Source organism: Morchella importuna, assembly GCF_003444635.1.
Source record: "Morchella importuna strain M04M26 chromosome Unknown Morimp01GS006, whole genome shotgun sequence".
NCBI classification, from domain to species: Eukaryota; Fungi; Ascomycota; class Pezizomycetes; order Pezizales; family Morchellaceae; genus Morchella; species Morchella importuna.
The window spans coordinates 136,188-162,805 of record NW_025763403.1 but is presented as its reverse complement, the minus strand read 5'-3'; the positions used below and the strand labels follow the sequence as shown (position 1 = coordinate 162,805).

The 26,618-nt window shown below is 48.2% G+C and overlaps 6 protein-coding genes across 6 annotated transcripts; 3 read left to right on the top strand and 3 right to left on the bottom strand.

Moving 5' to 3' along the window:
- Positions 1 to 1,161: 1,161 nt before the first annotated feature.
- LAJ45_02957 (uncharacterized protein) lies at positions 1,162 to 2,057 on the bottom strand (the record flags this gene model as incomplete). Its single annotated transcript, XM_046112548.1, has 3 exons — positions 1,162 to 1,225; positions 1,378 to 1,909; positions 2,021 to 2,057. 3 exons carry the CDS (start codon positions 2,055 to 2,057, stop codon positions 1,162 to 1,164), a joined length of 633 nt encoding a protein of 210 aa, XP_045974037.1.
- Positions 2,058 to 2,779: 722 nt separating this feature from the next.
- On the top strand, positions 2,780 to 3,625 carry LAJ45_02956 (uncharacterized protein; the record flags this gene model as incomplete). The annotated part of the gene is made up of 3 exons (XM_046112547.1): positions 2,780 to 3,040; positions 3,091 to 3,189; positions 3,254 to 3,625. The coding sequence occupies 3 exons, from the start codon at positions 2,780 to 2,782 to the stop codon at positions 3,623 to 3,625; spliced, it is 732 nt and encodes a 243-aa protein (XP_045974036.1).
- A 5,629-nt stretch (positions 3,626 to 9,254) lies between these two features.
- Positions 9,255 to 10,137, bottom strand: LAJ45_02955 (uncharacterized protein; the record flags this gene model as incomplete). Its single annotated transcript, XM_046112546.1, has 4 exons — positions 9,255 to 9,330; positions 9,385 to 9,433; positions 9,706 to 10,037; positions 10,091 to 10,137. 4 exons carry the CDS (start codon positions 10,135 to 10,137, stop codon positions 9,255 to 9,257), a joined length of 504 nt encoding a protein of 167 aa, XP_045974035.1.
- A 1,974-nt stretch (positions 10,138 to 12,111) lies between these two features.
- On the bottom strand, positions 12,112 to 17,702 carry LAJ45_02954 (uncharacterized protein; the record flags this gene model as incomplete). The annotated part of the gene is made up of 9 exons (XM_046112545.1): positions 12,112 to 12,114; positions 12,180 to 14,691; positions 14,759 to 15,385; positions 15,439 to 15,463; positions 15,520 to 15,693; positions 15,752 to 16,326; positions 16,391 to 16,831; positions 16,888 to 17,344; positions 17,393 to 17,702. 9 exons carry the CDS (start codon positions 17,700 to 17,702, stop codon positions 12,112 to 12,114), a joined length of 5,124 nt encoding a protein of 1,707 aa, XP_045974034.1.
- A 434-nt stretch (positions 17,703 to 18,136) lies between these two features.
- Positions 18,137 to 19,841, top strand: LAJ45_02953 (uncharacterized protein; the record flags this gene model as incomplete). Its single annotated transcript, XM_046112544.1, has 2 exons — positions 18,137 to 18,574; positions 18,642 to 19,841. 2 exons carry the CDS (start codon positions 18,137 to 18,139, stop codon positions 19,839 to 19,841), a joined length of 1,638 nt encoding a protein of 545 aa, XP_045974033.1.
- A 586-nt stretch (positions 19,842 to 20,427) lies between these two features.
- Positions 20,428 to 20,999, top strand: LAJ45_02952 (uncharacterized protein; the record flags this gene model as incomplete). The annotated part of the gene is made up of 3 exons (XM_046112543.1): positions 20,428 to 20,437; positions 20,668 to 20,937; positions 20,992 to 20,999. The coding sequence occupies 3 exons, from the start codon at positions 20,428 to 20,430 to the stop codon at positions 20,997 to 20,999; spliced, it is 288 nt and encodes a 95-aa protein (XP_045974032.1).
- Positions 21,000 to 26,618: the final 5,619 nt, after the last annotated feature.

The window sequence follows — 26,618 nt, the reverse complement described above, 5'->3', positions numbered from 1 at the left end:
GGGTTAGGTTTCTTTACGCCATAGCTTATACTGCATGTGACCATTCTGTACCTAGAAACTAGAAATGAAATGACTTCACACACACAAATGTGTATTTTCAAGATTTTGATTGGCTGTGTTTCGGATGTTTCTTTTTCTCAAGCTATTGATTAGGTTGAGTTGGAGCGGAGAATTACGTCTCGAAAGACTCAAACTCCTGGAAGCGGACACGATACCGCTCAAGCTCAAGCCTAAGCTCATAGTATGTCGATGGGGAAATAAGTGATATTTTGACACCCGTCATTCTAATTGGCCATAGGTTCAGAAAGGACGGTTGTCTCTTCTTCACCCAGATAGAAATTCCATCGAGCCGCATACACCCCTGTCGGTTTGTAACACCTTGCAAATGATGTCGCGATTGGCGCCGCTATCGTCAAAACTGGAAAATTGGTTATGCATGCAAGATCAAAATTACTACTAATGGTCACTTCTAAGGCTGATCAATAGCGTGCAACCAATCGTTAAAGACATAATCCCTGACCGGAGATCGAGCTTTGGCGGTATTGTATTTTTTTTTTTTTTTTGGATAGGACATTATAAACATTCAGGAAAAACTGCCGGCATCAAAACAAGCTCAAGATCCAAACCACCAGTTCATGAAATTCCGTGGGACAAGTTCAAGAGAGGCTCCATCTGTTACCCCCTTCGCCGGACATTATCTTAATCAAGCGTGGCGAGTCGTTTTGGTAATCGTGATCGTTGTTATCTTCGGGCACTGGGCGCGGGGTTTATGTGGAGCGGAAGACTACCGCTAATTGAACCCTTGAGACCGGTTATGTTCTCGAGACATGCAGTTGCTGTGAGTTAATAAAGGAGAGGGTGACGGGTACTGGTTTGGGATGTGTTCCTAAGGTTGATGGTGATACTAGTCTTGTCATCTGCGGAGAGGTTAAGAAGATACATAGTTTTTTATGCCTCTGGTTGTCCGCGACAGAGAAAGTAAAGGCATAGAACAACGAGCCTTATACCTCCACCCAAAGAATCAACAGAGGAAAACTAGACAGCCGGGCCCATGCCTTCGAGGCCGAATTGTTGCTCAAACTTGCGATTCCAATGGGCGCGCGTCTTGGGACAGACCATCTCGCCGCCCCCCACATGGTGACTCCCCATAGCGGAGTCATTTCAGACTCCCCCGTACCGTGCCGTAATCGATAGCTCCGCCATGCTTACACCACACCTACGGATGCTTTGTTACGTTAGTATACTGCGTACCTTTGTTCATATTTCTCCTTCTGCAGCCCACCTCCATCTGCCTCCACGTCCAGATCCCCCCCCCCCCCCCCCAAACCTCCCGAGCTGCATCGCTCTAATACCGGTTCTGGTCCAGCTCTTTCTTACCACTGCGCCCACTCTCCACCCTGGGAAAGCCTTCCTGCCAACATGCAATCTACCGTAACCCTAGGTGCCCTACTACCAGAACCCCCGCGCTTCGCCTCACTCTGTACTTCCTCCGGCAGCATCCTAACACTCGTGAATACCGTTCTGCTGCTCGATCGTGCATTAGTTTCTCCCTCCTCGTATACCCTCTCCTGTCGACCTGAGATTTTAACCCCGCGCCATGATCGTGGGTGCTGCAGAATCTCATCAATCCAACACCTACGCCCCCCAGCTCCACTAGCAGCGACTACCCGGCTCCACCCCTTCCCCCGCGCGCCCAGCAGCACAAAACCGCTCAAACCGCAGACGCCGCCGATGCAGTTATATCCATTCTGTGTCTCGAGAAGTCGAATCTTTGTCGAGCAAAGAGTAGCTGTGGTTGTTGGTGATACTTGTCGAGTACGGGGTAGCAGCGGGCGAACGAGGGGCTGGATGGTGTGGGGCACTCGTGCATGTGTGTGGGAGATGATGAGGCTTGGCAATGTGGCGGTGGCTGGGTGCAGGGTTAGGGGACCAAACGAAGGGATAACAGCTCCTCACATCCCCCAACAAATATTGCGTTAAAGAACATCTTTGTCCACCCGCGTGTACGCAATGTAGAAACCAGAGAGGATGAGACCGAGAGCCGCGCGACAAAGCATTGTCTTGTCAGTGCTGCTATTAGTCACTGTCTCAAGCGATGGCATCCGGGGTGGCGTTTCTTGCCAGGTCAGACTGTGCTCAATTCAAACTTATATAGAGTATCCCTTCGTCTGGCAAAAAATGCTGACCCCCCCCCAAAAAAAGCAAACTTTTGTATGGCTTTACTAACAGATCCTGTTATCTCTGTTATCAAATAATAGATCTCCCATACAAACTTAATTCCTCTATTATAGGGGGTCGGCATTACCAGACCAAGGGATAAGAAGACTGGGTGCGACTTTTGATCTAACCCGGTATCACTTTAATATGTTAGACGACTTCCCCCTCCACTGGAACACCCCCCTCACTGGAACAGATATTGATTGGTTAGGAAAACCGGTTCAAGAGGTAAAGTGGCCAGTTACAACGACGATATTTCCCTTCTTAGGTTTAGTTGTCCCGCTGAGGGGTGTATTCCGGTAGAAGTAAAGGCGTCTATGTGGCTAGTGTGGTGGAGAGACGATGTATCATCTATCAGAAGGTATAAGGGAGTGTGGTGTTAGTCCTCGAAGACTTCTTCATATTTCTCAACTAAAAACCTGATTACTAAGTCTTTACCTGACTCTTTGTGACTCGCATACGAACCCCAAAACCCCATCATTCGATAGACGGAGACAGCAAAAAGACAGGCGTTTATTTCGTCCAGACTATTTATTTTGACTTGAGATGTCTCTCAACATTCATGCTCGCCAGTTGCTTTTCCGTAGTGGCACTCGTTACGGCGTCCATCATTCTCGCCGGTTTTGGAGTACCGCACAGGCAAGTCTTTAATCTTAGAAGCCCCATCGGAGGTTCAGTTAGATATACTAACCCGGCAGATCCGCAGCGGAGAGTCACCGACGAGCTCTTAGGAGCATCTTGTGAAAAGTTAGGAGCAGCTAGCGGAAAGCTGCAAGGAATTAAAGTCCTCACCGATGCAGAAAGACTCAGTATTGTGGAGACTGTAACGATTTGGTCACAACCATCTCGGCAAGTGCTAACTTGCCCTAAAAGCGCCTTGCGCAAATTGGCAGGAGCATCAAAGGAGTTGAGGGATGGATAAAGCACACCATAACTTTAGGTGTGGGAACAGTTACCCTTGGGTTGGGAACGGTACATTCTCCAGCGGATTCTGTGTGGTTTTCTGAGTTACTCAGCTAACATAACATATCTACAGTTAGCTCTCAAAGTTATGTATTACGACGTCGAAGCAAACAAGGAAATGCGTTTACACATTGAGAAAGTCGTCAACGCAGCATGTGAAAAATCGAATCTCGAGATGGAACTCTCTACTAAGCGCCATATTGACAATGCGGGAGAAAAAACAAGGCTCGAAATGGAGAACGTCAGGCTTGCTATGGAACTCTCTACTAAGCGCCATATTGACAATGCGGGAGAAAAAACGAGGCTCGAAATAGAGAACATCAGGCTTGCTATGGAACTCTCTATTAAGCGCCATATTGACGATGCTTTCAATGGAATTAGCGCGGTGATTAGAGGTGAAGCTCACAATCATATAAGGATTAGAGATGGTCAGAAAGAGAAGTGAAGCGGATTTTACTTTTTTTCGACAATGGGTTGTTTTCTTTGTATAGGGGTACTAGAATGGTTCCAGACTACCTACTAGAAGGTTGTAATCGGGGTTTGCTTATAATGGGAGGAAACGACGCTGAAAAAAGCATTTCAATGGAGCTTGAGCACAGTGTTGCTTTTCTTTTGTTTTTATTTTAATTGAATGAGATTATACTATAGAAAGGGTCGAACCACCTGAGCGCAGCGAATTTACTGACAGACTAAGGGATAGCTCAACTCACGGTAGAGGGTGTCAACTTGAATTCTCATTGGCAGCGACTGACTTTTAGCTTAAAAGAAGCATGGTTTAGGGTTTGGACTCGAGGCTCCCTCACCCCCGGGCCCAACCTCCCGACTTGGAGAGTGAGCTGCATGTTTATGCTCTCTGTGGTTCGATTGTTACTGGATTCTTTTGGTCCTTTTGGAACTTTGACTGTCCATATCGACTAATTGCCGACACTCCCACTGGAGGGGCAAGAGAGGCGGAGAACTACAAGGTGTGTTGTACATCGATATAATCAAGTATATTATGAGTGAAGGGCCTCGTTAGCATGCGCTAGAACATGGACTGACCATCACGCGCAGGGAACGAGACATAGAGAACGCAGGAGAACAAAAGAACTGACAATTCCTTATTCGTAGACTCCCTCTGAGACCTCCCCCGAGGGGAGGGGAAGGGGGGGAGTGTTACGTACGTTACCTCGGTAGTTATTCTTGGGCAAATTAGTCTATGATGCAATACCCATGACCGGCGTTATATATATCCCGCAGAGACGCCCGGGAGGAAAGCAGGGGCGATCAGTGCTAGGGCAACAAGAGAGAGAAACTCTGCGCCCCTTCATCCCGGCCATCAGCTGTCCCGCTGATGGATTGCGGATTTGGAGGACGGGCACGAGGTATGATAATTATTGCGATTTAAGCACGACCCGGCGAAAGATGTGGGAGCACCCGGCTACGCTCTGGTGTAGATTTTTTGAACTAGTCGCCTTTGATATCGACGGCCTGAAGAAGAGATAATTGGATACCAGTAGTCAGGTTCTCCAGGGGATATCCTCAGGTACAGGTACTAAACTCGTTCTAGTGGTGAGATGTACACTATCTATACAATGGATAGCATCAACTAAACCAATTAACGCGCTTGCTTTGCTCTGCCTCTGTAAAAAGGGAGGGGTAGGATTTTTCATAACCTTCCGGTTGCATGCAAAGATAAATAATTCAGTAACCATAAAATCCGAGTGATAGTCCATGTCTTGGGTAAGGATCACACCACAGTCGGTTCTGAAGGGGTAACGGGGGTAGCGGAACTATGAATATCTAGGAGAGTCAACACCGGCACAACAATTGTGGCTGTAATAGGCCTCATGGGCCAATAAGAGGGCCCATTTCTAGCCATTCTGCTGCATTACTGCCACGAATCACTCAGGTTTGCTTTTCTGGGGGTATAAATGGATATAATAGAGCGTATTTGACAACTGTCGATTTCGACAATTGACAGTTCGGTTTTGACAGTTGCGGGTCGCAAAATTGACATTTACTTCACGAACTGTCAAATTATTTACTAGATCTCGACCATTATCAGTGGCGAGATCGAGACATAAGGCCTTTTGCGAATTGATAGAGTCCAGCTCCAAGTTCCGGTACCCTGTGCCGATACCCTCATCAATTAAAATTGACGGTTCGGCAAACCGCTATTGCAGCCAGCGAACTGTCAATTGTCAGAATCGACAGTTGTCAAATACGCTCTAATACTATTCCACTTTGTTCAGTCTTGGCGCATTTTACATACAAAAATACGCAATTTCAAATTCCTAAGGCTTTACAACCCAGACAGATATTAGAATTCTGGAGAAATAGAACGAAAGTTCATTACTATTACTATACTTCTATTTTTCCACTTTTTTGATATCATTTTTGGTGGTGAAGTTATAAGCGATTGACTTTCCGTCACTTTGTGTTACCTTTAAGAGTGGGCGCATACCATACTAAATTGTGGACTTGGCGCGTATTTGTATGGTATGCAATAGTGGTTCCTTTTACAAACGTCACGAAAATACGAGTAGAGACATGAGGCTCCGGTTTCGCATATGCATATAGTGAGGCTCTGCGGCTGCGTAATGAGGCTCTGCGGTGAGGCTCCGCGGTCGCATGCCAAGAAAACGATCCCCACCACACCGTAACTCTTGCCCCCACGTGCACCTCCACCTTCACGGCTCGCCTCCACCCCAATCTCCACCACCCAAATCAACTACATGTATGTAGTTTACCCACACATCCACCTTGATGATTTTGGCTGCTAACACCCCGCGCAAGTCTTGTTTATTTACGTCATACAAGAAAATACAATTATAAAAGATTATGCCATTACATCTGCCTTCGTACATGTAGTATAGTCCTGACTACCCCAGCGGCGACAGAAGCTTCAGTGAACGTGCCAGCACCAGCGTGAGCTTCAGACAGCTATCCAGCGTCTGCATCAAATCCAGGAGCGAGCCAGCGCCAGCTTGAAGTCCAGTGTGCAATGCAGGACCAGCATAAAGTCTAGAGGGCGTGCCAGCGACAGCAGTAGTGACCAGCCAGCGCTGGCAAGAGTTCCCGGGACTAGGCAACGGCAGGATGAAATCAACTGCAGTTGGCAGTGCCAGCCAGGGTTCTCAATAATACGTATTGGTGTAATTCTGGTGCCATATTGCACCAACTGCCGTGTTCTCAGGTCAGTATCGAACTGCATGATATTTTGCGAACTCTTATTGTGCTGGCTGTGATATACCACTACCATAATTAATGAATTACATAAAAAGAGAAAAAAAGAAGAAATTGTGATAGACCATGGTTGAAACGAGTGATGTCTCATGTTGTGGAAAATGTACCAGAAGGATCAAGCTTAAGCGCTTAGAAAAAGCAAGAAAAGGCGGTCAGACTGCTCATCCGCGCGCCAAGCCTCTATCTTGATATTACCGATACAGATAAGATGCCATATCATACTCACTATTACCTGTAGGTCATCATATCGTACTTTAACCACTATACCACCTGAAGATTTTATCGATGACTATCACGATACCGCCTTATCATTGAGAACCCTGGTGCCAGCATAAAGTTCAGGGGGCGGGCCAGTGACATGTGGAGCTCCAGTATGTTATGCAGCGCCAGCAGGAGCTCTAAAAGGCGAGCCAGCGCCAGCATCGATCCCAGGGACCAAGCCACGACCGACAAGAGTTCCGGGAGGGTGCGCAGGCTTCTACCAGGCTCAACATAAGCTCCAGGGGCGTGCCAGCGGCAGCAGAAGCTCCAAGGGACGGGTAAGCGCCCATGGAGGTCTACCTGAGTTGCAGGGGGCGTGTAAGCGTCCACTAAGGTCAACATGAGCTCCTGGGGGCAAGCCAGTGACAGCAAAAGGTCCGGTGGGCGGGCCAGTGCCATCAGGAGATACAGGGGTTTTGCCCGCGCCTGCAGAGGCTCCAGAGGACGGGTAAGGGTCCACCAAGCTTAACATTAGCTTCAGAGAGCGATATAATTCCGAAATATATTCAAGGACAGAGCTTAAAAGGCCTACTCAACACCACAAGTTTGGGGACCATTATTTAGCGGGGTTAAGCCGACTAAATGAGAGTCAATCGTAATTTCGAAGCGGGGAACACCAGGGATTTGCACATCGGGGGGTTGGGGGATATTATACCCGAAACACTGCGAAGGACTACTCGGGATAGAGGAGAAGCTGACAGTAACGACTTGATACCGTCTCGGGTCCGTCGGGGAGGTCGCAAGTGAGGATCCAATTAGCATAGGCTCGTTGCCCGTAATCGAATCATCGATCGAATTCCTTGAGAAGGTTTGATATTCACCTTATAAGGATACTGCACTGACCGAGGTGGGAATGGGGCCGAGCGAAGAATATTCCTGAGTTGTCAATGCGAGCCAGGAATCCTCCTGTCTCGTCAAGATTAGTTAGTGTTTAGTGTATTCCTGATCTGTCGGGCGAGCTATGAAGGAAGCTCGATGAACCCCCCCCACATAGACAAGAGGCTAAAGTGAACATATTTTCTTCTTTTGTTCGACCACGAAACACAATACAGACAGCGGAACATACAGCCCACGGACACTCTAAATATCCTATCCTATCATGTCTTCTTCTTTGATTACTGTATCCACTCCGTTCTCTGACCAAGCACGCCAGGCCTGGTATGAGCCTCTCCTCAAAACTGGTGGCAATCGTTTTCGGCCTTCACTTGAACGAATTTTGCTTATTCGGGATTTGATTAATGGTGTTCATAAGCCTGGAAATGTCAAAGAACACCGCCTGAGCCATAAAGTAAGGACTAGATACCGGTTGGACAACAATAGGCTTCAGATCCAGCCCCGGGGTGACGGTACTTTTAAGAATACTTAATCACTAACCCTAACATTAGGAAATTTCCGAGGGTGGGCAAGGTTGCAGGTTCAAATCCTGCCGGGGCGGGGGATATTAATCGTGGTTTCCTTTCCTGGCTTGGCATGTGGGTGGGTTTTCTGCTCTGTGGAGAGAGTTTTCCTAGAGAAAAATGCGGAGGAGTGTGACTAGGCGATAGTGTTGGCCTAACAGCCGGTTGCGGTATTCCACACACCTGAGGCTACCGCTTCATAAAGGTGAGACCCTGCGCTGGTGCTTAGAGAGGAGGTACGCCGCCATAAACTCCGGGTTGCATGTGGGTATGAATTAGACAACAACAAAAAAAAAAAAAACTAACCCTAACAATAAATTAACCTTAGTCACAAATATCACTCGCATTTCCGGTCAGGATTATCACTCCCTTTTGACGGCGGGGGGTGCTGCTGGCGGAGGTGCAATTGCCTGCAGATTGGATGCTAATTCGGTGGTGGCGGAGGTGCTCGATCTAGTGCTGGTGGAGGTGCCGGTGCCAGCGGTGGTCGTGGTCGTGGTCGTGGTCCTGCGCGCTAAAACTCTCTCCGGGGGTGAAATGGTCGCGGCAGGCTGCCATAACTTATTTACGGGATTACCGTAGTGGCTCCACCCATCTTTCGGTACTGTGCTGTTAGGATTGGAAGTATATGACCAACGAATCGAACCCTTCTGGTGCCAATCATACAAACATTTCCTTTTTTTTTTTTGGGCCGAACAAGTCTCAACGAAAGGATCAGGATCAGAGCCGCCTTTCACTGATTTTGAGTGGGCGTGGAAATATTCTAGGCGAAGGCATGATTCTTGCTGACTTTATTTCGTAGGGGCAAAGACACGGTAAATATCCAAAAGACTCGGTATCACATACACATAGGAAAGCCTCGATTTCGTAAGGGGCACTGATTTAAGCATATTTTTATGTGAGTAACAGACGAAACAAATGAAAATATTTACATACAAGCGAGGAGTATCGACTTGTCACAAAATCAAAAGGGCATAGAAACGAGTCTTTTGTGTCCTTTTGTAGAAGCCTCTTCAGGGAATGAGTCGGATGGTGCATTTCCACCGCTGCTGCTAGAGCCACCACCACCACCACCAACGCCACCCTTCATCCCTCGCCCACCTACCCCCCACCCTTATCTGCGCCCCGAATTCATCGATATCCCCAACGCATCATCTTAACCGGAATGTCAGTTTCCATAGATTAATACTAGGCTACATCTCTATACCCCACAAACACCGGTGGCTGTGTACAGAACATCCTACGTAGATGACATGATATGAACCTGCAGTGTGAGCAGAATCCTAGTACAACAATGTTAAGCACCATGATAATTTACCAGTGCGTCTGATCCAGCTCATACCGCGCTCTCAGGTTCCCAAGGATGTCTGCACCCGTCAGTCCGCAATGTATGTTTAGACGGCAAGATGGGTGCTTATCTAGCGATAAAAGTAGAAGCCCCGCCGGTGGATCGTAGCTTTGCAATGTCCCTGCTGGTTGGGGTCGTTGGCCCGGGTGTAGATGTATGTAGTCCAATCGCAACAAACACTTGTGTGACTAGGAGTAGGTATCTATAACACGCAGAAAAGTAATGCAGCGAGCGGGCTGTAGGGGTGTGCTCCAAACTCTAGCAAATCTGGAATAATTGGTGTAGACATACCCGACGTAACCCCGCTCGCTGTACCTAACCTTCGTCTAGCTGGTGGATGTGAGTTCGAAGTGAATGATTTGGGTTCCGAGGAGGTTGTGTGTGGGGTACGGCCGCTTTTCAATGCCGGGTTACGCAAGTAGTACGTTAGTGGGTGTAAATTATGACCTGTGTCGGAGTTATTTGTGGGGATATCGGTGTGTGTACGTGGGGGGAACGGGGTGGTATCTCTGCATAGCGTATCGCAGTAAACGTTCAGAATGCCCCGCCGGACCGTTGCTGTGTTGCCGAATGATCTATATTTCGAGATGCCACACTGGGAGAAGGGCTCGCCACAGTTGAAGCTACAACGTGTTAGCGCAGCGGATTGACCCCGCTCACAAGCTGGCATTCTTACCCATAGCACAGCTTCCACCAATCCACCCTCTCCCCACTACCGGTCATGCCACGACACCCCGCGATCCTCCATGAACACACACCCCCCCCCCCGCCCACCGCCATCAATATAAACATCACCGCGGTTTTGGACGGGCTGCTTTAACGACGGTATAGATGCTACTCGGGGTGACGCGGAAGCGAAGCAGCCGGATTAAACACCAACTCGAGGGGTAAAGGTTCTGGCGGCGAATTGAGAGAGGAGGTGTGCGGCGATGTAGTGGAGGGGTTTGAAAGCTGGATTCAGGTGGTGTGGTGGAGAAGAGTTTGGGCGTGGAGGGAGTGGTACTAAGGCTAGGGTAGAGACTGGGGATATCAGGGGCTGGGGTATCTTGTAGTGCATACGGTACAGTGGGGTGTGCGTTGTACCTACACATATTCCAAACACCATTAGTGCATACCTCCAGAATTTAACACGTAAAGACGCCGTTGCACACACCCAAGCTTTACATGTGGGGTTTGCGCAAGGAATACCTGAAGCAAGGGATTGCTTCCAATGGCTAATATACCTGCCTTCTCGATAATTCTCTCGATATATTACTACTTTGAGTCGGAGGATAACGCGCCCAAAAAGAGAAACGTCCCTTCCCCTCTTCTTTCGCCGCCACGGCCACGTTTACGCGAGAATCCCATCCACCGAGACGAGACCCATAGCCCCGCACACCACAACACTCCTATCATCCAAGTCTTTGTATGACACCCCACATCCCTGAGCCTGCTCCGCCCACCAGGCCTATACGTGAGCGGCGAGTGGTGCGATCATTGACAACGACACCAATCAATCGTGGATCATGGCCCATGGGTGGCGGCCGATGTATCGAACCTGCCCTAGCGGCGCGAGGGTAGAAGCTGTCGCGTGTTAGTCCTGGTTAGTTACACGCCCGTCACTGCCCATTCTCCCACAGAGAGAGATAGTTGTCGCATCGATGTCATGGAGCTGCCGCTGTTGAAAACGAAGCAGGATCTGAGGAGCTGGTGTCGACGGGGGGGTGGAGAGCTCAACGACGCGCCAACTGTGTGATGGCGCGAGATTATCCTTGGCGCCAAGAGATTATCAACCCCGCACAAGACCAGAGCCTCACTCCACCCCATCATCGCGCACAGCAATGTCTTATCGATAAGCCTACCCACATACACTAATATATCCCTGCATCAACCGAAATGCGGGGTAACTAGCACCCCGCCAACCCTACCCTGGGCCTGGGGGCGATCATGCGGATCCCCCACTGGCGAATCCGACCGCGAGCGTGGATGTCTATCTATAGCCGAACATATAACATACGACGCGTCGTGGGTTGACATAGACAGCTTCTACTCTTCTACTCTACGCGACGGGCGACGGTGCGAATCCTCAGCAATACGGGATTGACACGGTAACGCTATCCATCACTGGTAAGTTATTTTGGAGCCCTCGGGCATCAGCGGGTCGACCCAAATAATCACCACCAACCCCCCCCCCCCCCCCCAAACTCTGTAACGAGACCTCCTTTTGGGGGTAACAGTACCTAAGGCGCCCCAGCGCGAGGCCATTACTGGGAACGGTTACCTCACCGTGAGGAGTCTCAAAGTTCATAAGCTGTGAGGAGCTGGGGCGTGGTTTGGTTTTGCGTTTGGGAAAACGTCATAAATGCCAATTTCCTGCAGTGTGGGTAGGAGGATATATAGAGAAGGTTAGGCAATAAACAAAACTAGGAAAGAAAGTTAGGAAATGAAAGCTACCACGTCCAACCACGCATATGAAAAAAGTCCCCAAGTGAAAACGAAGCAAAAATGAAATAAAAAAATTCCAGTATCAAAAGGAGAAGAGTAACAAGATCTCATCCCCGAGAGTGAAATAGCCCATTCCTCCAAACGGTCCCCAATCGAATGTTAACGCGATATCTTGTAGAGATGTTTCCGCTTTTTTGGTCGTTCTACGCAGGCGGAGACGGCCTTCCTTATAGCGAGGCACCTCACTACTGATATTCAGTCATCTTCAGGTATCTACTATATAATGTATTAGTATCCTACGGGTTTGGTGGGAGGGGCCAATGGATTTAGTCTTCGCTTACATTATCATCATCAGTATGTTCTGATTTGACCCTTAGTAGCTCCATCACTTTTGTGTGACCACGCTCCGCCGCCAGGTCTAATGCGATCTTGCCGTTTTCATCCTTCGAGTTCACATCCACATCCTCCCTCTCCAGCAGCAGCTTCACTACCTTGTCATGGCCGTTCGCCGCTGCCCAGGATAGTGGGGTCCGATCATCCTTACTCTTGGAATCCGCATCCACGCCCTTCCCCTCCAGCAGTAGCTGCACTACTTTGTCACGGCCGTTCTCCGCTGCCCAGGATAGTGGGGTCTGCCCATGCGGACTATCCTTCGAGTTCACATCCACATCCTTCCTCTCCAGCAGTAGCTTCACTACCTTGTCATGGCCGTTCATCGCTGCCCAGGATAGTGGGGTCTGCCCATGCGGACTATCCTTCGAGCTCACATCCACATCCTTCCTCTCCAGCAGTAGCTTCACTACCTTGTCATGGCCGTTCATCGCTGCCCAGGATAGTGGGGTCAGCCCCTGCGTATTATCCTTCGAGTTCACATCCACATCCTTCCTCTCCAGCAGTAGCTTCACTACCTTGTCATGGCCGTTCATCGCTGCCCAGGATAGTGGGGTCTGCCCATGCGGACTATCCTTCGAGCTCACATCCACATCCTTCCTCTCCAGCAGTAGCTTCACTACCTTGTCATGGCCGTTCATCGCTGCCCAGGATAGTGGGGTCAGCCCCTGCGTATTATCCTTCGAGTTCACATCCACATCCTTCCTCTCCAGCAGTAGCTTCACTACCTTGTCATGGCCGTTCATCGCTGCCCAGGATAGTGGGGTCTGCCCATGCGGACTATCCTTCGAGCTCACATCCACATCCTTCCTCTCCAGCAGTAGCTTCACTACCTTGTCATGGCCGTTCATCGCTGCCCAGGATAGTGGGGTCAGCCCCTGCGTATTATCCTTCGAGTTCACATCCACATCCTCCCTCTCCAGCAGTAGCTGCACTACCTTATCATGGCCGTTCATCGCTGCCCAGGATAGTGGGGTCCGATCACTATTACTCTTGGAATCCGCATCCACATCCTCCCTCTCCAGCAGTAGCTTCACTACCTTGTCATGGCCCTTCTTCGCTGCCCAGGATAGTGGAGTCTGCCCATGCGTACTATCCTTTGAGTTCACATCCACATCCTCTCTCTCCAGCAGTAGCTTCACTACCTTGTCATGGCCGTTCATCGCTGCCCAGGATAGTGGGGTCAGCCCATGCGTACTATCCTTCGAGTTCACATCCACATCCTCCCTCTCCAGCAGTAGCTTCACTACCTTGTCATGGCCCTTCTTCGCTGCCCAGGATAGTGGGGTCCGATCACCATTACTCTTGGAATCCGCATCCACATCCTCCCTCTCCAGCAGTAGCTTCACTACCTTGTCATGGCCGTTCTCCGCTGCCCAGGATAGTGGGGTCCGATCACTATTACTCTTGGAATCCGCATCCACATCCTCCCTCTCCAGCAGTAGCTTCACTACCTTGTCATGGCCGTTCTCCGCTGCCCAGGATAGTGGGGTCCGATCACCATTACTCTTGGAATCCGCATCCACGCCCTTCCTCTCCAGCAGCAGCTGCACTACTTTGTCATGGCCGCTCTCTGCCGCTGTGGATAATGGGGTCTTGCCGGCGTTGTCCTTAGAGGAAACATTGCTCCCACACTCTAGCAGTACAAGGACTACCCGGTCATGGCCCTTATCTGCCGCTGCGGATAATGGGGTTTTGCCAGCCTCATTCCGTGAATGTAGTTGATCATGTGAGTCCTCGGTTATAAGTCTGCATAGATCTGGTAACCCATAATAGGAGACTACCAATAGCGGCCCTACTACTGGAGTAGATTCTCTAAATCCTGGCCTGAGAATGTCGGTTTTTTTGGTTATTTTTGTGCCCCACTGATTATAAGCCACGGAAGACTTAAAAAAGTCCATACAAAGGGTCGCCAAAGCCCGTGTTGTAACACCTGAAAGGCGGACATGATCCCCCCAGTACTCCATGGCGTAAGAATATAATTCAGGGATCGAGCTTCCATCCCCGTGGTGATATAGTAGCGCTGTAACACAAACCTCGGCGACGTATGTATTACTGCTCTCCCGCTCGAATGCAGGCTCTTGTACCAGAAACTCCTGAACGGAAGGGTGCGCGAACCGGAATATTCCGAGTCCCTCGTCATGAACCACAAGGCCCTTACAGATACCTAGGATATCAGGTATCTCCCGGCTTAGTCCTTCATTGTTCAAATCGGGTACCCCAGGATCTATCGCGAGAGCCTGGATAACACATCCCGTTGTACAAACTTTTTGAGCGCATAGTAGCCACTTCAGGATAATCATAGCGACTCTACGAGAGTTAGGATCTTGCAATTGAATCCTCCCCAGTATCTGCGAGTACGTTTCGCTCAAGGCTCGCGGCATACCATCGAGCACCTCTTTTACACCTCTGACGGTGCGCGCAGCGCAAAGTGCTATGATCTGCAAGTTGACCCACAGAAACCTGGAATGTAGAACTTAGCCCATGTTTCACGTGAGCACCGGCCCGGGTACCAAACACTGATACATACATTCCATTTGATTCAGCCTGAAGACGCGATCGTATCAGGGCTTTAAGCTCCGGGTCAATCTTTCCCTCAAGTAGGAGGTCATAGTCGCAATGTACATTACTCGGATGACAGCGTCGATCGAGCTCGGCATCAATATAAAGATTGATATCGCCGGAGTTGTCCCCAGAATGGATGTAATAATACGGGCCGCTACTAGTAGAGAACGAGTCGATGATATCAACGTCGTATCTACTAGTCACCACGATCTTCACTCTAGTAGCTTTCTGAACAATCTTGTGTAAGGAGGATAATAGCGACTTGCGAGTTCCTACATAGCATTCATCTAGTGCGTCTATAATTATTGTTGTCGACTGGTACTTTTCGGAAAGAGCGATGATCAGTTCCGTGCTCTCTTCAGGATTAAGAGGATGATTTGCGTCACCCCTGTTCTCTTTCATTTGGTAGAGCTGATCAACGAGTGTAGGAACTTTGCAATCTTCTTTGTTGATACAAAATTGCTTGATAAGCGTGCGAAGGATTGACGCAGCGTCACTTCTGTCAGGCTCCTTGTAACTGCAGTAGAAGTATGCCACCGCATGACCATCATCACTAGCCGATAGGAGCTTAAATTTATCGATAATGGAAGATCTATATCGCGTTATGATCACGGCCTGACACCTGAAGGCTGGTTTTATACTCACGCTAAGATCGTTTTTCCAGAGCCAGCTAAACTTCAGTGTTAGCAGTGCCTTTTATGTGAATTTGGAATTGCTCTTTCTTACGAATTCCACGTATCCACAGAATTGAATTTGCTTCTGAATCTTCCCATTTCACAAAGGTATCATCCCCGAATAGCCAGGTCCCGGTGCCTTTTTGACGGAGCCACTGGGAAAGAATATGATGACTCTCGTATTTAACCGTCGATAGCCAGCCCAAGACTTTTAGCCGTCGGTCATCTGTGAGCGTTAGCCTAACGGTTCTCCAGAGGGGGGCTATTTTACCCCTATGACATACTCTCAACCGAGGTATATATCAATTCGGTCACGCGCAATGAATCATCAATCGGCCTCTGGATTTCACCACTTGCTAAGACCGTTTGCCCTTCGGCGTGTGATGGACTTCCACCGAGAACCCAATCACCAACGAAGGATTTGTCAGCTTTCGCATTAGCTTTTAGATATCGTTCAAAGTTTGATTGATCATATGGTTGACTATCCCCAATTTCTGCGATCGTGGGAAGTCCGTCCCTATCAACATGGATGCCACTTGACGAGGCTCCGGTGTTTGAGCTATTTTGGAAATCATCCATCAAATCTCTGTAAGACGGCGGTAGGGCAAACAACCTGATGTCTTCCATGTGATGTGCCACATGATTATAGAATCCTGCCTTGTTGGCTCCGAATTCTTTGACGCAAAACGGACACTGTACAGCTGCAGGCGGTTGAGTACGCTCAGATTCTTGCGGTAGGTCTTGATTACACGTCATATCGTGTGCAACCCATTCCCTTTTCGATTTAAAGAAAACGTCTCTCTGGGAACAGTTCGCACGGATGCACATATATGCCTCCAGATCGGAAAAGATATGCTTCCTAGATAAAATATCAATATATAATTTGAAGAATAACGCTAGATGGGTGTTTCGAGCCTATTTACCTCCATTGGTGGCCACGGAACCTCTTTGACATTTGTTTCAGATTACTCCGACACAGTTTACAGTAATAGGGGGGGTGCTCAGGAATAGTGGGCAGGGAAGGTCTCTTATCTGGAGTCGAACTTTGGGAACAAAGGGTGGATTGTGAAAGGCCTGATATCGAAGGTGGCGGAGCAAGAAAAGTATCGCCCTTAAGGTCCTTTTGAGCAGAAGCCGTATTGAGTAGCGGAGGAACCGAGCCCTCAAGACTAGAGTCCTGGAGTATTATTACTGTGGGCATCTTTCCCCCAGCGCTCTCTCCCATAGAAGGGCTAATTATAGATTGTGTAGGTGCCGAGCTCCCGAGGCCCGAATCGTGAAATGTTGCAGCTACCTGAACTTCCGCAGGCTGGCCGATCTGGAGAGATTCATCCGGACCCTCCCTCGAGGCCGGTGCCACAATACTGTGGTATAGATGTTAAAGATTATGTTGATAGGGGAATGAGAGCTTGAAACCTACTGGATCTCCGACTCGCTGGGCATGGGCGTTTCAGGCTCAGCAAGTAATCCATCATGACACTTTGCATTCCCTTTTGCAAACCTATCTATATCGAGCTCGGGACTGGCATTTGGGAACTTGTCCTCGATATATTTCCGGTAGATTTTACAGTACGCGTCTGCTAGAGGTATTGTCCATTCTGGCAGGTCCTCTTCCATCACTTCGCCAGAGGTCACCAGAACCTCTCCTTGCAGTTCTGTAGTGCCGTTTGAAGGGACCAGCGGGTATCGGATGTTCTCAAGCACATCGTCCAACGGAGGGACCAAATCGAATAACAGGTCGATAGTATCAGAGATGTCTGTGATAACTGACTCCCGTGTATTCCATTGACGTTCCAAGGTATTTTCCATGTGGGGATAAATTTTCATGGTTTGGTGAAGGGAAACATTGAGTGATGTGCGGGTCAGGTCATCGCCAACTGTGTATCATTAGCTACCATAAACCATTATGTTATTGTAGGAATCACCCTTTTTCAGATGGTCCGATAGTAAACAGCTAGTAAAGGTCGAGAGGAGTAATATCGTGGGCTCTTTCAGGTATGTTGCCTCCTCTAGTACTTCGTCTAGTGCATTATTGGGAGACCTTTGATCAATCGTTTGCCCAGTGACAGGCTCACGGAAACCGTGAAGCCAAAGCCTAAAACGCCCAAATTCTCGGTGGAGAGCTATCCGATAGTTGTCTTTGTGCTTCCTCCGTGATTCCGAGACCTTTGAGATATGAGAGATACATGAGCCAGCAAGGGTACTAGCTATTGCTATAGTATCGGGGGGAGCCATGGTTAAGATGGCAAGGTGTAAATGCAGCAGAAAAATGATCGTGTCTAAGGCGAATAACAGTTTAGAGACTCTGGCTCCGGTCAACCCCTCACCGTCAGAGAAGTGAGGCTTAGCACCACAATAGCCTGGCTTGAAAAGCAGCCAGTTAGAGATGAGCCGCCTCACTGTTCCACCTTGATTGGTGAAAATTCTTTCCTTGGGGTGAGCTACCACTAACCTCGCTTGGTACCGTCGAGCTTAGCTCCCAACCCCTCCCATCGTCAAACTGAATATTATCGAAGTACAATACGGCAGTCATTTTCCTAAGTGGAGAAAGCGATCTCTGAGACCAAGCTCGTAGTAATAGTTCGTGGCAACCCGGAGCGACATACGGATAGACCTTTGCTGATAAAAATATTCAGGTCTGATCAACGACATTACATTCACCTACAATCATGGATATCACATTTGGGGCGATTCCGATTATTATTCTGGTCTATAAGAGCTATCGCAATGTGAAGGAATTCGTATCAAGCTACAAAACGTTTGAGGAGGACTCCAGAAGCGTGAAACAGAAGATTAACGTCCTCGAGGCGATATTTACGCAGACACTTGACCATTCATTCGAGGGTTTGGTGGAGGAGAGTGTACGGCGGTCCATGTTACAAGACCCTGAGAGCGAGCATTGGTCAAAGCCTGAGCTGAATGAACGTTTCGAAGAGAAGCTTGGGCCCCAGATGCCGGTTGTAAAAGGTGCAATATGGAATTGCAAGATGACCTTAAAAAAGCTGGGGGAGACACAGAGGAGCTCCCAAGATAGGATCGATGTGGCTACCGAAGCTGCTCCCCCCGCCGTCGGAGAGCCAGGACCTCAGAAAACCGGGAACAGTGCGGTTAGTAAGGACAGAACTAGAGCGAGTGCTAAAAGAAAGTGATTCGCTGACCATAGACCCTCTATAGTCCATAGCGTCGACTGTCATATGTTCCCGATTTCGGTCGAATTATAACTCCCACAAGAGATTTGTCGAGTGTATCAAAGGGATAATAGCCGAAATGAAAGCGTTATGCAGGGAGCTGCATGAAGAAATTACCCAGTTAAGGGTTCTCTTAAAGCTTGTACAGAAATCCCAGCTACGTCTCGAAAGGTCTGCAGAACTACGAGAGGGTCCTTCGCAATCAGACGACCCCGTTGTGGACACCGAGAAAGCATGTCTAGTAAATGCTGCCACGGGAAGGCTACACCCAATTGTGTCCAACAACCTACTCTGTGACTGTCATCTGGTGCATCTATGCTTAGATGGACAGGTTGCAGAAGTAGTAAAATGTGCTAAGGGTAAATCCGGGGAGCCTTCGGCAATAACCGAAGCTCCGACTCAATTCTCCTTTCGACTATCTGCTAGTCCCGGTGATGCTGGATCTATAGTCACTCCCCCGCCTATCACTGTGGTATTCCTTTCGGAAACGACTGCTGCGCCGAGCCCTGCGCCAGCCGAGGGTACAGGTTCGGCAAAGATCTGCGAGGTGTTCTCGTCCGAGATTGAAAGATATGAAGGACGCTTTCATGACTCACAAGATGGCGGTGGATTTCGATTGCGCTTACACCCTTCCAAATCTGGTTCAAGATCCTGTCAACCACTTTCGCTTCACGACGTTATTTCACATCGCCTTTCCGACCTAACAACCCTGGACCGCTTTCTCATTGCGATTAATCTCGCCAGGTCTCTTTTACACCTTTATTCCTCCCCCTGGGTCAGAGACTGGGGTATCAATACAATATATTTCTTCGAAGGCCAGGAGGAAGCTAACTCGTGCATCGGCTATTGGAAACCATACCTTTCACTACAACGTAACAACGATAACGTTTCCTATCTCGCAGATAATAATCGCGACATCTATCGCTTGGGATATCTTTTGCTCCAGCTTGGCTGCTGCAGCACGAAAGACATTCCGGCCGGTCAAGAAGATGTGGCTCTGATGCTATGCTTTGAACGCATCTGTCAAAACATGGGACCAGCATATAGAAACTTTGTAAGAGCATGTCTTCAGTCTTGGGGGGCGAACAGAAGCATGAACCTCTTGCAGGATGAGAACCTGAAAGTCTTTTGGTCACATGTTACTGGGCTTCAAGGAGCAATGGCGCAGTTATTGAATCATTCTTGATATGTCTGGAAGGGAGATGTTGGTTAGTATAGTTTAAATGATAAACGTAAAGCATAAATGAGTGAGATATAGTACTTTGTTTGGGTTCTCGTTACAACTCCGGCTTGACCATGATATCGTGCTTGGCACCATCGATTTTTAGAGTAGGTAGTACATACTTCGATATGTATCCAGGTAAGTGAGTAAAACTTGGTGGTGTGGCTAATGCTGTTTTACTGGTAAAGAAGTAGGCACCTCCACTATTAATAAATACCCATCATATATGGCTTGCTTATCATATCATCGGAGACTTTGCCAGCTCTATATTCTGATTATCTGATTGGCTGGTGATGTCATCGGCACCAATCAGGTTTTCGGAAAATGGAGCTGGCTCCATTTGTCGCCTATATCGACCGATTGTTCACTATTCTCACTGGCAAACACCGCCGATGATGAGAGCTGCAGGGCTCCTCCCGCTACCCGAATTAGGCTTAGTTAAGCGCGTTAATCCCTCCGTCCGCCTTACTCCAGCTCAGCCTTCATACCCGCGCGCGTCTCAATCAACCACTACCACGCCCCTGACCCGACTGGATCGTTACTAGTATACATGTACCTAGGTATATACTACCCCGAGGCTAAATACGGCACCGAAGTGTCTATTCATTTCAATTCTCACACCTACTCCAAACACCCCAATCCAACTTTGCATGCTTCTCGCTCGTCCCTCCCCCTTCTCCTTTGGCCTTCCCAAAAATTCTCCCGCCCCCAGCTTCGTCTCACCCACCACCTCAGAATAGGCGTGCCCCCCCGTTGCTACCTTCTATTGACAGCAGCTTATACCTCCCAGAACCACTCGACGCAGCGCTCTCACCTACCCTCACCCATCGTCCACCGTCATTCATCCACGCTCACCCCACCAAATCTACGCCCAGATCACCTACCCCAACACAGCTCCCTCCCCCTTCTCCCAGACTCACGACGAGCACGGCGCTGAGCGCAACTATCAAGATGACAGCCGCGGTGCAGCTTCCACCGCTCTGTCCTATGGGCCCTATAAGGCTACCGCCGACTGAAGGGATCTACAACGCAATTTCTACTCCAGTTCATTTAGGATGGTGTAAGTAGAGATAACCACTGTGCAAGACATTAGTCGGTCTACTGATGGAGGCAGGGGACTGAGGGGCGCGGTCTGATGTTGTAGAGGGTGATGGGGCAGCATGGCGGGGTAGTAGAGATGGGGATAATGGCCAGGGGTTGGATCTGTATATCTGGGGAAGAGTAAAGGGGACTGGCGCGGGGTTGGGGGGGGGGGGGGTTCTATATAGGGGAAAGTGGACATGGGCCGGTCATACGGTGTATCTTGGCGGAAATTGTGCTGGGTCCGGAGGTTTAAACCGGCGATTGAAGTAAAGGAAACATGGAAGTTCACCGACTACTCTCCCCAGATAAAACCCTTTGTACCCCTCGCATCAATTGATTGATTGATTGATACTTCATACATCCCTTCGCATCGAGATATCAAGGTTTGAGAAGGAAGCAAAGGAAAAAGGAAAGGAAATAGGATTTGAATGAATCTAAATAAAATAGACAATAGATATCAAAAATTTAACCACTTCAACCCTTCCCACAATCCACCCCAGTTTCTTCACTACCCAGACAATATAATCAAATTCTCATCCTCCCTCAGCCTCTGGAATGGGTGGTACATCTTCAATCCGCTGACCGACAGTGCCGAAACATTGCTGGCGCAGGGATAGGGTGTGAACAAACAAAATTTCCACCGTAAAGTCGAGTCGTGAGCGCCCCCAAACCTTCCGCCCAGTTTCTTCTCCGTAGGTGGTAGTTGATGTAAAGAAGGCAGGGCCTGCCGCACACAGGTGAAATCGAAAACTCCGGAATAGCAGTCTCAAAACTAGTCTTTAGTCGATGATGATCAGTCGAGACGGTTCGGAGATTTCTTCGGGCCTGTGGTCATCCGTTGCGAAGCATATAAACTCGGCGTCGTCACTCTCTAATGTCGTATCCGGTAGCTGATCGGTGACCAGTGCGGTTGGTGATGCGCTCCAGTTACCAGAGCTCGATTGTTGAAGCTCCTGTGCTCCTTTCAGAAGAGCTAGAATCCGTTCTCACCGCTTCCTAAGGCCCCTCTACTCTTCGATATGTATTACCGATCGGTTGAAGAGGTGAAATCTTCTCTATCGAATTCCGGTTCAGGCTCACTGTACTCGGAGGTCTATATTTCCGATATACTTGCTGCGTTATGAGCTGCCTCGTTGTCGCTGGTGTTGGCATCTGGTCCCGGTTCGAATCTTTTGTTATGGTCTGTTTTGGACCACTATATTCGGAGGTTGACCTGCTTCGGAGTCTCTGGAGTTAGCATCCGCTTGCGACTCGGGTCAGCTTCATGTTAGTTAGGGTTACTTTAACTGAGGCATTTTTATCTAATCTGATACCGATAGTGCAACGACCACAAGGACCTCATTCTTCGACAGTTTATTAGGTATATAACTTTCAATTGAACCCATCAGCATCATCATATCATGATACTACAGAGAATGATAGTCATAGTATCAACAACAATATGGAAAATCACCCCTTGCAGCTCCTTTTACACTTATTCACCGCAGTATCACCCCTCCAGTTTCATATATATCGTCATAAAAATTAAACACACCCCCTGAGATATCCGGCTTCATAACCTACAGTCTGGTGCTCAGTTGCTTCAGCTCCTTTCTCGGTGACGATCGCCTTCCCGGTGAAACCGTTATACAGCCGCCGTAATATCAAATATGCTATTACGGGAACCTGCCGGTCTGATGATCAAATACTCCATGAGATGGCGATTGCAAGATATGGAAGCATCACACTCGAAGATTTCTCAACATCCCCAAGCCAACCCCTCGGAAGCAAGCAGTCAATGGATGTGGGATACTAGAGATCTACTACTTTGGCGGTTTTGGTCGCCCCAATGTTAATATGTGGCAGGGACTCCGCTAGTTGTGTAAAGCTCGCAATGCGAAGAGCTAATAGGTAGCTCCATTCCCAACTCGATTGATAAAACACTCCCTTACTCTCCCCCCTTGACCCACTAGCGATGTTCATGACGCTGAATGCCGATGCTTGTCATATGATGCCAAGGACGTATGTTCATCCTATTATTTCCATTAAAATTATCTTCCCAGGCTACTGCATTATCCCGAAAGAGATGCTGAGCGTGTGGGTGTAACCCACCAAAGGTGCACCGGACTGCTCCAGCAACCCCGAGGTACGACACTCGAAAGCGCATACAATCAGTCATCAACAAAGATTTCGTTCAGGTGACTGCATGACACTATCTCTGCAGGGCCGAGTATTTGAATCCGTGTTGCGACTCGAGTAGTAATCAAGTATACACATCGTTGACAATCTTGAAGTGATTCTCTTTAAGGGAATCATATTTTCATGACTAAACCGGACCGCCAAGAATATATGACTGTGAATGGTTTTTCCCTTGATTATAGAGGTGGAGCGTGGAGTGGGGCATGGGATGGCGCGTGGGTACGGCTACCGTTGGCCACATGTGGAGGAATCTTCTCTGCAAAAATATGGATAAAAAGAATCTATAATATTTGCACAACATTGAATAGAACGAGTGATATTCAAGTTACATGATGAGCACCCGTTTATCTACATTGACGATCTTATATCTCGAAAACATATATAGTAGAAAGTAGAAAGCCTGCTCACCATCGCCCCGAAGTATTATCGACTCTATTTGAAGACAAGGTCTACGTTCAAGAAGGTCATTGGGAGTTAATTCTTCAATTTCTCATACATATCAAGAATAGTACACAAGTAGAGAGCATTAAGGCGTGATGTGATGCCCGTGCAGAAGACGACAATTCTCTCAGCTTTCGTGATGGATCAGCTATATCTAGGTGCTGTACTAAATTCTAGAGTGGCTTGCATATATCGAGTGATGCCCTGTGACGCGTTGCCGGAGAGGAATTAGGACTTAGGGGCGCTCCGTAATGATATCATCATTGCTCAAGATCTTATACAGGATCTAGGAGCAGACCACAAGATCCATTCATCAACACTTATTATCCGGTATATTCATGCTGGTGTGTCTTTCCGATTAGAGAAATTTATAAATAACGTGAAAGACCCGGGCCCACCTATTATGCAGGTCGTGATATGAGGAGTGGCACCAGTGTGATGTGATCCGGTTCCCGCTGATGTGTTATTTTAAATGCGGTTGGAAACGTTCAGCATGTTTCATCAGCTTGTTAAATCTGCATATAAAGTACTAACTACATATGTAAAGTAGGTATAGAGTACCTCTACAGTGATAGGAATGATCTATGGAAAAACTGTTATATGGCGCACGGATATTTCGCCATACAAGTTCACCCCCCCTGTTTTTCTATAGATTATTCCGGTCGCTGTACGCATTGTTGATCGCAGATGCGCGTTCGAGTACAGCGAGAGGTCTAAAAACAGGGCTTCTATGGCTGGGCAAGCCAATAGGACTCCTCCCATATTTCTACAATAATCTTACCGCAAGCTCTATGTATGATCTGGTTGCTGCACTACTGCATACCGCATAGCCGAGAGGCTTGGCGCGGGGAAATGCGTAATGGCGGACAGGGGTTTCAAGGCGTTGCCAGGTCCAATTATAATGCAGGACACCACCAAGCAGGATCCAGATATATCACCCTCCTCTTCAAAGGATCCGCCAAAATCATCTCCCCCATACAAGTAGTTATTTCCCAGGGCTCCCCCATCTCCCCCCTCCTCTTTGTCAGCTACAACAACTCCCTCTGCAACCACGACCCATCTCCGGTCTCACCCTCTCATACTTATACGACTTTGCGATCACTGCCAGCCCCCCTTCATATCAACAGAACATCTCAACGCTGCGATCCCACTATGATAAGCTAGTCACCCTAGCAACCCATCATAATGTTAATTTCTCAGTAATTAAAACAGAGCTGATGCACTGGCGAATACCAAGAGACAAAGACCCAATCTGCTCCCTGCCGTCTTCCTAGACGGCCAAGAATTCAACCCAAGACACGAAGTAAGTGTAACAGGCATAGACTTTCCACGTATAGCTAGAATCCGATAGAAGGATGTGGCCGTTCAAGATAGAAATCAGGTTTAGATTATTCAAAGATTTATCGCTAGAACTCAATAATCTTCAAGGGCTCTGCTATCGAGTAGAAATTTCTTAATAGCTCTGATCAAGAGCGGAGAATTCGGATAGTTGGGCGGGAAAAATCCTGAGTACTTATACTCCAAAGGGTTCCGTTCCCTGCTTCTACTTCCTTAATAGGTTCCGGTATCGCCTTCTGGCGGATAGGAAACAATACCACCGCTACCCCACTTCTGTCTAAATGCTAGCAGGTGTTTCCCTTTCGGAAGTCAACTACCCTTAGTCAAGCCCTTTCTAACACCTGCAGCCTTGGTTGTCGCACAACCGGGGCCTGAATGAATGAAATGCCGCTCACGTGTGAGCTTAATCATTGCTATAGAGCTTTTTGCTTATTGTAGATTTCTCAGGCATAGTACCTGCCGATACCGGTAGACTTATAATGCTCAGAGAATATAGAGTATCACGGGGCACTCAGAGCTTCACTCTGGCTGGCCTTCTATTTATTGGCGAGGCATAGACTCGTCAGTCATCACTCCCACGAATAAATCCTCTTCCTAGTGCTCAGAATGTAGTTACTCTGACATCTGGTAGCTAACCACACTGCCGGCACTTGCATGTCACTGTGCAACTGGCTTCTATCAATAACTCTCAGCATGTAACTGGACTCTGTGTGTACTCATACACCAGACAATTGAAGTGGCTCCATTACAGTCAGCTGGGTAGCTTTCTGGCTAATACAATCCTTCAGCCCAATAACCATTTCCTTAGAAGACTAGCTTCAGCAAGAGCGATCTTCGGACTCATTCAACGCTTCACCTCTACCAGTTATACCTCCACTACCCCAAATACAAGTACGCTATCCACGTCCATCATGCCTCTCCGATTGGAAACCTAATCACAACTAGAACCAGTCCCTCCTTCCCAACTATATCAGAACACAGATAACACCCCTATACCCAACTTCTCAGAATGCATTCCAACTCCCCAAAGAAATGGAATTCAACAGCATTGAAAAGCGTAGCCCACCTCTCTATCGAAATTCTCAGCGAACTACTACTTCTTGAAATAAGGCGCTCAGCACGTTTTATAGTATTGTATGATTCTCATCATTTCGTTATAGTATTTGTCATCGGCGAATGACTCACTCATGACTCACTTTCCTATTAGTTATTCTATTACACATACGTCTATGACTCATTGTATTTCTTTTGTACTACCTCTCTTTAGTATAAATACGGTGCATTCCCCCTTCGCTAGAACAATCGACACTGGTACTATCAATTACTTTACTTCCCCTACGCACTTTCTCTACTCCTGACACTAATCACAGAAGGAATCCCCACTGAACAGATGAATAGACGTGCAAAAACACAGCTCTTCACCAACTGGCGCCGGCCATCAGAATACTATTCACACTCACTGGCGCCACCACTCCCCTCCCCTTCACAATTCTCCAGAGGTTTATCGCCGCTTCAAGTTAAATCTACCAGTTCAGGTCAGGCAAAAGCTACTTTCAAGACCAAAAGTCGTGGAAGACTAGCCACCTCGCCTCCAAATATGAACAATGGAGATCAGCGTAAGAAACATCAGAACACGTAATCCTCCACTGCTCAAATACAACGACAACAGACAAGGCCCCATACAAGCCATCTCCTCACTAG